The sequence below is a fragment of the Poromitra crassiceps genome, assembly GCF_964638095.1.
Source record: "Poromitra crassiceps genome assembly, chromosome: 2".
Lineage (NCBI taxonomy): Eukaryota > Metazoa > Chordata > Actinopteri > Beryciformes > Melamphaidae > Poromitra > Poromitra crassiceps.
Window position 1 is genome coordinate 64,159,721 of NC_139624.1, and position 11,931 is coordinate 64,171,651.

General features: G+C 41.2%; 1 protein-coding gene across 1 annotated transcript in view; it reads left to right on the top strand.

Moving 5' to 3' along the window:
* slc12a7b (solute carrier family 12 member 7b) overlaps window positions 1–9,664 on the top strand; it is a 150,470-nt gene extending 140,806 nt beyond the window's left edge. The window contains exons 22-25 of the mRNA XM_083651989.1: window positions 997–1,172; window positions 2,926–2,940; window positions 4,756–4,889; window positions 5,618–9,664. Coding sequence (XP_083508115.1) covers window positions 997–1,172; window positions 2,926–2,940; window positions 4,756–4,889; window positions 5,618–5,709 — 417 coding nt within the window. The 3' untranslated portion in view covers window positions 5,710–9,664. The remainder of the gene's footprint in view (window positions 1–996; window positions 1,173–2,925; window positions 2,941–4,755; window positions 4,890–5,617) is intronic.
* The last annotated feature ends 2,267 nt before the right edge of the window (window positions 9,665–11,931 follow it).

Here is an 11,931-nt window from a genome sequence, read left to right on the forward strand (position 1 = left end):
ATGGAACAAAATCTGTGTCAGTGTCAAGGTGATGAAACCAAATAGGAATTATATTAACAAAGCCATTTACCATTCAAAAGTATCTATATTGCTACAAAGTACATAGACGATTGTTTTAGTAAAACATTGAATTGTGTTATCATCTATAGTGGTCCAGTATGAACTCTTGGTTGACCTCTTGTCTTCCCAGTTTGGTTCATTCCCACTAAGGTTACCACTACTCCGTTTTTGTCAATCAACCTTTCAACCAAGACTGTGTTTCTCCACTAGCTAGGGCCTTCAGCCTACCTAGATGAACATTGTATTGTGCACATTGCTTGTGTTTCTCCACTAGCTAGGGCCTTCAGCCTAACTAGATGAACATTGTCTTGTTGGGTACATTGCTTATTGTACTAACGTGGTTCATGAGTCTCAGATAAATTTGTAGTCCTTAATATTCCTGCTGGGTGTTGAACCAGGTTTGTACTGTATCATCCCTGCCATTCCATGTGCATAGCATGTTTAGCATGGTTTCACCCATACAACTTGTAGTAGGAAAGTTCTTGTTCTTGTTCTTCTTCCTCTTTCCCTTGCTCTTTTAATTGTGCCCCACTCTTTTCTTTTGGACCCTTTAGGTACACCCTTATTTTTATTTTTTATTTCTGTCTCTCCTCCATTTCTCTCTGTCTTCCATCTCTCTGCCATTGTCTTGGGCTGTCATCTTCTCAAATATTTCCATTGTCTTGGACTGTCATCTTCTCAAATCTTTCTTTCATCTCTGAACTTCATTGCTGCCCTTCGTTACACCACCTTTTCCTGTTTGTCTCGGGTTTCTCTCATTCTTTCTCCCATTTGTATATCTCTCCATCACCTTTTGTTTCACCTTTTTTCACCACTTTTCCTGCTTCACCTTCATATCCGCTCACCTTCTCTCAACCTCCCTCACTCTTACTTGTTCTCTCTTTTTCACCCTGTCTTTTTCTCTTGCTCATGCATCTCTGTCCCTCCCTTTCCCAGGCCCAGCTGATCCACGACAGGAACACAGCGTCTCACGCCACGCTGAACGACAAGGCCGACACCGGGCCCGATCGGGTCCACATGACCTGGACCAAGGAGAAGCTCTTCACCGAGCGCAACCGCCACCGTGAGCCCAACGCCAATGTTGCCGTACGCGACCTGTTTAACATGAAACCGTAAGCTCACGCCCCTCCACTCTGAACACCACCCAACTATATCAATAATATGTACAGTATAGCTTACAGGGCAAGGGCTAAAATGAAGGAACGGCAGCATCATAGCTGTGTAACCGAAAGTTCCATCCCCAAAATGGAAGAATGTCATAGTGATTGCCTACAGTAACTGAGGGAAAAAAATAAAATACTATTAAGATGGTGATGGTATTCAATTCCCGGCAGCGGTACTCCCGGCTTGGTCAGACGTTCCGGTGGGGTATGAGTCCTGGTGGTCGCTGCACTAGCACCTCCTCTCGTCGGTCAGGGTGCCTGGGGGGAATGATCCTTCCACGCACTACATCCTGCCAGTGAAACTCCTCGCTCTCAGGTGAAAAGAAGCAGCTGGCGACTGCACATGTATTGGAGGAAGCATGTGCTAGTGCTACGGCTCTTCCCAGATCAGGGAGGGGGGTGTAGCAACGACCAGGATAGCAGGGGGAATTGGTCATGTACAATTGGGGAGAAAATGGAAGAAAAAGGGGGGGGAAATATGGTGTTGCATGTGCCTTGTGGGAGACATTTGCACCATTTTGATTTTTATCTTGTCAAAATACATGAAAGAATTGGAAATATGACTTAAGAGGACTTCAGGATGGTGCAACAGCCTGTGCAGCAGCAGGCGGACGGCATGTGTAGTTGTAGTGTGTAGTTGTAGTCATGTGTGCCTGGCAGGGTGAAGTGGGACAACTGTCTGCATGGTGTGTGCATTCATGCTGCCTTAGGGGCGTTTGTGTGTGTACACTTTCAGCCAGAGTCTCAGTGCATGGCCGCACCACGCAGACCACACGTGTTCCTATAGACTAACACTTTCCATCCCATACTGTCCATAATGTCAGTGTGTGGACTTCATCATGTGTGTCCCAGTCCCAATATACTGGAGTTTTCAATTTACACAAATGATTGTAAAAGTACAAAACAATTGTTCAGTCTCTTGTACTAGTACTCATCATAACTAGGCCTGGGTATTGTTACACCTTTTAAGGTATTGACAGAAATAACCCAGTACCAAGTTGTATCAAAACTTCTCCAGTCAAACGGTACCCGCATTTGATCCTTTTTGTACACAGATCTAGAAAATAATGCAATGTGTGTTTGGCCCACTACCGCAGCAGCTACAACCCATACAGTCTGTGGTGGTGAAGTCCCCAGTTAAATTAATTTGTTTATTTGTTTATTAAAAGGATCCCCATTAGCTGACGCCATGGCAATCAGCTAGTCTTCCTGGGGTCCACAACATGTAAAGAAGTCACATGACAAAAACTACAAAAACATCATAATACAAAAAACTACATTCATCTTAATACAAAAATACACGTGAAATTACATGACATATAAATGAGAGTTAAAAGAGTGGGACATGAAACAAATGAATTACTTTGAAAATGAATGAATGAGGTCGAAAAAAATGGTATCGAATGAAGTACTCCATTGGTATCGGTATCACTTTAACGGTCCTGGTATCGTGATTTTTTTAAACGATACCCAACCCTACTCAAAACGATACCCAACCCTACTCAAAACGGGATGAAACGGAGGAATTTGTAACTTGAAACTCATCATGCACATCAGACGGCTCCTGTGATCACCTGCCCTGGCCTTTGGGTGTCAACGTTGAGCTGGTCGGGACAGTGGGTGGCATGCGGTGTGGCGGAGAGCTGATGTAGACGCATCTAAGCCTGTTTCTGTTGTTCTGTCTGTTGTTTCCTCCTTCTAGAGAGTGGGAGAGTCTGTAAGTCACATTTCTCTTTGCCCCTAGGCTGTATATTCTGTGTCTGTATGGCTGACTGTAGTTTTGTTCCATCATGTCCTCCATCGTAGATCTGTGTGTGTGTGTGTATCTGTTTGCATGTGTGTGCAGGGTTCAACTAACATAACCAATGGCCCGCTGGCCAAGTGAGACCATTTAAGCCAAAAAACATAGGACGTAATCTTTTTGAAAAATATTTTTAGCATGGCGTGTCATGATGTTACCTTGGCAGCCCACCACAGTAGATACAAGGAAACAATGGCCTTATATATGACTTTAACGTCCGTCGATCTTTTTAGTCATAAAAGAAACACCTAGAGTTAGTTACACTTTGTTACCTGACAGATGTGGCGACACATAGCCGGTGTTAGATCATCAAGAAATAAATGAAAATGAAGAAGACATGGAGGGCATCTGCTTTTCAGCAACATATGTGCCTAATTTTATATTTTGCATATTTGTGTAATATATCAACATTACATATCCATAACTAAAGGAAAACAACCAAATCTAAAGGGGAAATTATGCAAGAAAAATATTAAATTTTTTTGGCTGCCGGGCCAGTGATAATATACAAGGGGCCAGTAAAACTCTGATCTACTGGCCAAGTGGCCAGTAGATCAAAAATGTTACGTTGAACCCTCGTGTGTCTATGTGTGTGTGTGTGCATGTATGTGCATGTGCTCCCTGTTTCGCCATCATATGTATGGCCGAAAATGCCTCCATTGGTTCCATTTGCATGTAACCATGACATTATTTGTGCTTTCCATCCATTAACATTGATCAAAGTGAATAGCGGACACAGATATTCAGTTGTGTTTTGGAAAGCAGACACAATCTGCCACATGCATTTGCCCCCAAGGTCAGTTTGCAATACGACCTTCAAAAGATGGATGTTTTTCCTTGTCAGCTGAATGGAAAGCAGAAGTTTTGTGGAAGTGCCTTGTTTTGTTGCCTCATTGTAATTTAGCTTCTGGCTGTTCACATGTCATGTGCTGTGTTTGCTTTGATGCCATGCGGTCTGACTTTATGAGGGTGAAGATACAGAGGTAACATTTTGAGGGAAAGGATGTGGAAAATCCTTTCTTTTGCAGTGGATTGATGAATTTGAATCAATTGGTCAATGGGATAAAACCAGTTTGAACAAATAATACAGTGTACATATAATTTGGCGATAACAAGCTAAGCTATAATGAAGTTTGACTTGTAGAAATTCCATGTCCATTTTGACTCTAAATGGTGCCTGTATATCATGACCTCAACAGTTTCATTCAGTTCATTTGAAATTAAAAATGCTTCAATCCCATGCCTCTGTTCTCACATTTTTGTTTGAGGCTGATGATCAATCTGCCGAAAAGAATACAGTAATTTGCTCGTTAAGATCTTAAAATCAATAGATAAATGATTGATTTTTTCAGCTGGTGAATATGCTTTCTTTGCAAATACATAGTGTACTGTAGTTAAGCAAGTAAGTAAGTAAGTCTAATCTAAGCAAGTTAAAAATCAAAAAAGTTCTAGGCTTATGAAGCTAAAATATTTGTTGGATTGCCACACCTCTAAGTCTTAAAGACCCTCCAATGAAGAGTTTGAACATTTCTTTATTCCACAATGAGGGTTGAGTTTTAAACTTATAAAATCATGACAGTACTGCCTCATATTATTGTGGCTGTTCCTTACCTCGTCTTTGGAACTGGGGGGGGGGCATAGAGCAAGTGAAATGTAGGGTTTCCTTTAGAATGGTGGTTGGTCTTTTCCCCAGCATGGTCTTTGCTCACTACAAGCCTCTTGTCACACTAGGAACCAGTCTAATGTGCGTCGGATGCACACAGCGGTCAAGCTGAACGAGGTGGTGGTCAACAAGTCCCAGGGAGCTCACCTGGTTCTGCTCAATATGCCCGGACCACCCAGGAACAGAGGAGGAGACGAAAACTGTATCCTTTACCTGCTACAGTACCATACCGATTCAAGCCGCATGTTCAGTGTAATGCTTGTAGATGAAGGATCAGGAAATGTTAAGACTGTTTTTTCACTACACCTCCTGTAAATCTTTTTCAATCTTCACCAATTTTGGCTCTCAACATGTCTGGGCAATCCTGCACAAAATATATCGATCAGTCTTTCAATATTCCACACCATTCTGATATAACTGGCTTTCAAACATTGTAGGTGGAGCCTAATGTACAAAAATTTCAATAAGGGATAATATAATATAATAAGGGAGCCTGGGAATGTACCACCTAGTACACCCTAGCAACCGCCTACAAATGCCTTAGCAACCACTTATTACACCCTAGCAACCCACTGGGGCGTCAGGAGATTATTTTGGGGGGTCACAGGATGATTGTCCAAAAAGAAGGAAATTATTTTTCTACCATGATAATTAAATCTGCCATGATTTAATGTATCATAAAATCTCTAAACTAATTATAAACTGTATAAGACTGTGTTGACATAGTGTTTTATTCTCAGCACCAGTGCCCTTTCCTCATTCAAAGGAATGGGAAGCATCTGCAAGGAGCAGAAAAGGCACCCGCTCCAGAAAAGCGCTGCAGCTGGAGTTCTCCCCCGTCGTCAGAGCGGATTTTGTATTTATTTTATTTTTTTAGAAAGTTTTGCCTTTTCTAGTTTGTTGTTTACACCTCGACTATTCTCCTCTCAGACATGGAGTTCCTGGAGGTTCTCCTCGAGGGTCTGAACCGGGTCCTCCTGGTCCGAGGTGGTGGCCGTGAGGTCATCACTATCTACTCTTAAAACAAACCCCCCATGCCCCACCCTGCGCACACGGGCCGTCGCCATGGATACCAGTCACCGGGCATTTTCGGGGGAAGAAGCCTCATTGGGTTTTCATGGGGGGGGTGTTGTTGGAAGGCAGGGCCACTCATGATGGGACAGACGGCCTTTAGGACCTCAGGAGGGAGCATTAGCAAGCAGTTGGTCTCTTCCTGACTGACCAGCTCAGTAAGCAAGAGAGAGCGCGCTGTGTGTCCACGCCGGGCCACCATACCCCTGCCGAATGGAAGATAGAGCATAGAGACACTTTATATTTTTCATTTACTTTTGAAAATGTTATGTTATATTTTCATATTCTTTCCCTCTTCTCGTGTTGGTGTTTGTCAAGTTATTGACACTTATTGTGTAAAGATCAGCAAAGAAGTGAATGTGTGCTGTTTATATGAACCTTGTAGTCTTTCATATGTTGTCTGTTGATTTCTACTCTGGGAGGTGCAAAGAAGTTTGTTGGACCTGAGGAAAAGTTACACATGAACGGCAACTTACAGAACGGATTTGAACACAATATCTGCTAAGACTCAAGAAAAGACATACTGATAGATCCGGACAGGTAGGAAATCACCCTTCATAAAAGCTATGTCATATTGTTACGGTGCAAACACACCAGACGCTGAAGCGCAGCCAGTTTCAGTTTCAGTTTCATTCAGACCGGCCGTGTCACAAGCCGCGAGCAATTGTGTGAAGCCAGGTAGGAAGTCGGTACAAGTTGTTACCGGGACGGAGCAAAGCAAAACGCATTTGGTGTGAACGGCCAGCCTCCTGCTCGAGCTGAATTTATGCGTGGCGGCGCTTTCGAACCTGGTGTGTTTGCGACATTAGCCTACTTTGAGTTACGCCGCAAACACACTGGATCCGAAAGCGCCTGGCTTCACACAATCGGCTCATGCAAAACATAAACCAAACGCTGAAACTGTTGCTGCAGGGCGCGAGCCGCCCCGCAACGTTTAATGGAGGGGAGGGCAGCAGGTTGCAAACAGTTCATTCACAACAACCTTTACACACATTGTCACACTGAGTTTCCAACGTCAAGTAGAGTGTGCTGATCTGATATAGTCTGCATCACAGTGTCATGCATCTGCACAGATAGGTAAGCCCGGGGCTAATTTGGTGAAGGATAGGCCAAGAGGATTTTGAATGTGCAATAGATCCTGTCAGACATATTGCTATAGCCCCTGATACACAGAGGGTGGCAGATCAACTTCTGATATTGGGTATTATTGATATATAATCATTGGTCAATATTCCCCACCCTCAATGAGCTATCATTGCATTAGGGAAAATAGCCATAGTCAATATTGTAGGATATAGCCCTTTGTGAACTTTATAGTATGTTATATAAATGCACCAATGTATTTATGGTTTCTGAAGTAGTACTAATAGTAATTTGTATTAAGCAGGATTAGGAATGACTACAGTATAGCTTTATTTTTCTTCACGGGCTGTTTGACAGCTTAAAATAACAAGAGGCTAAAGAAGGTGGATGTACACTCACTAAAGCCATACGATTGCCTTCAGTGTTGTCGGCATTCAATAGTTAAATTTTTGAAGAAGAAAAAAAAAGCTTAAGCACTAATTGACACTAAGTGGAATAGTTTAATTCCAATTATTTCCACGACTAAAATGTAATAAGAATTGTATTCTTTAGATTTCAACCCCTGTTGGCTTAGTAAGAGCACTGTTGTCTTTGCACTAGCTACCTTCAGCACTGTTACTCTCTGTTCTGTTGTCTACATACTGCAGTGATATGATACACATTCTACCTGTCAATATGCAACTGCATCCTTACAGGAGTGGAGTGAGATATTTAAACATGGGTGGGCTCCGACTCCTTACAGGAGTGGAGTGAGATATTTAAATATGGGTGGTGGGTTCTGACTTATGGCCCATGAAGTCATGGGACACAGAATGCAGGTCACAAGCAATCCAATACTATTGAATACTCCTGTTGCTTTGGGTTTAATATTGTAATTTTTTTTCTCACATGCAGTGATAACCATTAGGCTTCAAGTCCTGGACTGAGTAGGCAAATCGTTATGACTTGTATACGAGAGGAAACGTGCCAAAAAGACTAAAAAAGAAAAGAACTGTGGAAGTGTTAGTGCTTCCTCCACATGGCCATAGCTGTTTCTTGTCACATTTAATATATTTAATCACTGGAAACTTTGAAGGATAAGTTCACCCACTGTTGCAGCATTCTCTTAAACAATTGACCTGGATGTGGACCAACTTTCAAATGTAAAATTAAGAAAAGGGGGAAAAAAGGCGTAATCAAAGTCTCAGAAGGCCCGAGATGCCAAGTTGACTTTAAAAGACGTTATTTACACCCTGTTTTTAGCTGAAATCTTCACTGTAGCAGGCTACAATAGTCGCCCCTCTTCTTCCTAGAGCACATGGCTATGAAGATTTCAGCTAAAAACAGGACGTAAATTATGTCTTTTTCAAGTCAACTTGGCATCTTGGGGCTTTTGGAGACATCGATTATGATGTTTTTCTTTTTTCCCTGTTGTTTTTTACATTTGAAGTTGGTCCCCATCCACTTCAATTGTTTAGGAGAATGCTGCAACAGTGTTTTGCTGTGAAACTCCACAAATGTTTTGTGGACTAAAATACTTCCTTCCATTAGCACGAGGGTGAGTAAAATAATGACAGAATTTTCATTTTTGTGTGAACTTATCCTTTAATGGGGAGATGGAAAGCAGAAAATGTCCAAGAATTTTTATACCACCTCTTAAAAAACTATAAAAAACAGACTTTGTTTTACTGTACGTTTACTTTTGGGTCAGAGGAAAGTAGGGAAAGTGCATTTGACCGCTTTGTACCTCCACAGTTTCTTTTCAACCTTTTCCTAGTTGAGCAGTATTTTATATAAAAAGAAAACAGAACATTGTGTTCTCCCACAGCGGGGAAAAGAGAACTTTTGTTTTAGAGTCTGATTGTCAGTTCTGCCCACTGACTTATATTGCCACGTGTCTGTGTTTCTCGTGTTTTATTCTGTTCCTCTGTTACATTGTAATTGATTTTTCTGTTACTTCTAGTGTTATTTTTCAGGACTTGGAGTCTTGTCATTTTACAGAGGGAGGGAGAGGCGATCTGTCTGAACGGGATCGTAGTGTTCAACTTGTTTGCCGATCTGTTTTTGTTGTTGTTTTTTCATCAGAAACACATGTAAGACTCGTATAATGCCCTGGAGAATATTAAAATAAATTGACTAAAGGAACCAGGGTATAAATTAATTGGTTATATAATTGTCTCACTCGCTATCATTTATGATTTTTCTTTCATTTTGTATTTTAGCCAGCAAAGATAAAATCTTTGATTCTATCTAATAAAACATCAAATTGTGTCTAGTTTTAAGAAGATGACATGAACCGTTGGAAGTTTAAACAGTTGTAAAGATAAATTAATGAACATGTTTTTTTTTTTAATTGAAGCTTGGTTACTGAGCTGAATAGCGGTAGCGCCGCAGAAATAAAAGAAAATCTTGAAGGAAAGAGGCTAAAGAATCCAAAGTAAATGTTTCTGGAGGTAAATAGGATTGTCGGCAATGTGTGTTTCACAGCTGTGTTGTTGGAGAATGTTATCTACCTCAAGGTGTCACTGAGGCTTGGCTGAAGACAAAAACTTGTTCAATTACTTTATCTTTTCTCTGTCAGAACCAATGTTTTATATGGGTAAGTGAAGGAGAAGGCCTCTGTGGGAGAACCGGTAGGTAGGTAGGTAGGTGTGTGTGTGTGTGTGTGTGTGTGTGTGTGTGTGTGTGTGTGTGTGTGTGTGTGTGTGTGTGTGTGTGTGTGTGTGTGTGTGTGTGTGTGTGTGTGTGTGTGTGTGTGTGTGTGTGTGTGTGTGTGTGTGTGTGTGTGTGTGTGTGTGTGTGTGTGTGTGTGTGTGTGTGCGTGCGTGCGTGCGTGTGTGAAGAGTGTGGAATTGTGCGTGTCTGTTTCTGCTGCGGTCCCACAGACTGGAATAGGATGTCACTTGTGGGCACACATATAGAGGAAGATAGCCCTGTCAATTATATTTGTGCCTCTCTGAGTAATTAATAAAAGTGCTGAAATAAACCATAACGCTTCTGCCTCCTGATTCAGTTGCCAGTAGATTTGCATGTATAGCAGCATTGATGAGAGGAGTGGCATTGAGAAGCGGTTCCAAAATTCCAATTCCATAGGAATTGAAACTCCAAAGGAATCTAAAAGGCATTGATTCTGCTCATTGATTCCTAAACAAATTTTGCATGCAGAACATACTTGAAATCCGAGTTCCCACCCAAACATATTAAGTGGTGGACACAGACCGCTACGGCTACAGTAATGGTTTTTAAATTATTTTTTCAGTGAAATAGGCATGTGACCTGTTTTGACCCCACCCCTCAAATAATCTGAATTGAGAATTGTTAAGAAACGGAATCAATAAGCAGAATTAGAATCAGGATAGTTAAAATCCAAATGATACCGAACCCACGACAGCTCTTTATGAAAGCTATTGCTAATGTGCAGCAGATAGCTGCAGCACGTCAGTTTTCACAATAGGAAACAGAAACCTGGCATGTAGGCCCTACTTGATGACATTATCCTTAATGTTTTTCACATATCAGGGAATTCCATTAAAAAAGTAAAAAGTTAATGATAAATAATCATAAAAATACATTGTTTCGGTCTTGGTTTAAATAAACACTGGAATCTCATCCAAAGACAGCAAACTACTGCAGGCTCTGAGCTACCAGGTCAAGCAGCCTCAAAACTACTTTCAAAAAGTAGTTCAACGACTGTACATCGTGGAAAATTATCACAATCTGAGTTTGCAATCTCTTAGACGGAGGTCCAACTGAACTGACAAATGTATTTTAGTTGCGTTTGATTTTGTGACTAGGGCAGGTCTTAGGCAGGCCGAGGATGTGTTTTAAGAAGAGGATAGGGAGCAATTGTTGAGGTGGAATCAAGAAAATGCTACATTTCTAGGGAAATTCACAGTATTCGATCGCAGACATCTTGGTTGCAAACCACAGGTGATTTTCATACAGTAGGTGATTGTCATGACAACTGTGACCAATGAGCTGTGGCATTGTACCATATTTTATGGTAAAAAAAAACATCATGGTCATACTATGAGTACTTTGTTACACAGTACTCATAGTATGACCATTACCCAAAGTATTTAACTACTGAAAAAGCTACTGAGATTTGAATGTAGTTGAACTACCACCCAACTACTGCAAATTGTAGTTACCCAAATTAACTAATTAACTTGTAGTTACACAAATTGTACTTAATATGAATTGTAGTTAAACTACTCCTCAACTTATTAATCCGAATTAACCTTTATTATAGTTAACTAAAACTAAACTACAAACTAAAACTAGATGTGTGTGTGTGTGTGTGGGGGGGGGGGGGGTCATTTTAGTTAAACTGAAATAAAAACAAAAACTAGGCTAGGCTGCAGTGTGTGGGAAATCTTTCAGTCGGTCAAACTCAGGATTCATTTACCCACCGGGACAATAATGGATGGCATAACAATAACATACACAAATTGTGTGGTCACTGGTCACAATTTATGGTATTTTGTTTGAATCGTTTATTATGAGCAATAATGGTCTCTTGTGAACCATGGTTTACTTGGAGTGTTTCAGTATTGCCAGTAGGAGGCAGTGTGGTTCTTTGTCAGAGTGTGCTGCTTCATGCAGTCTCAGGGTTTGAATGAGATGGTTTAGCAAACATAGAGAATAGCTTCATATCATATCACAAGTTGAACTACAACACAGGCAACAATGCTAAAGGACAAAGAGTGAAAATCCGCGCTTCAGCTGACAAAGATGAACTATGCCAAACCAGTGCCTCTCAGAAGGGACTGAGTGAACATGAATGAAAGACGCAATCTGGAGCACACGGTCCAACTTGAGCAATTTAATAAAGGTGCAAACAACAGACTGTTTCGACACAAAACACTGTTTGGGAAAGCAGTTCTCAAACCCTGTCAGAAAAGGCAACAAGTTTTTGGATAGTATTCAGGACAATGGTGAATGTGCAGACCAGTAATGTTAAAACGCATCCCTTCAACACTGGAGGTTTGAAAGACAAAGTACCAACACCTTTACTTTTGTCCTCTACAGGCTGCCTTGCCTTTGAAATGATGGGTTTTGTTTAGTGGCTGGATTGATTTAAGATAACGGAACATAATGGGTCACAGGGT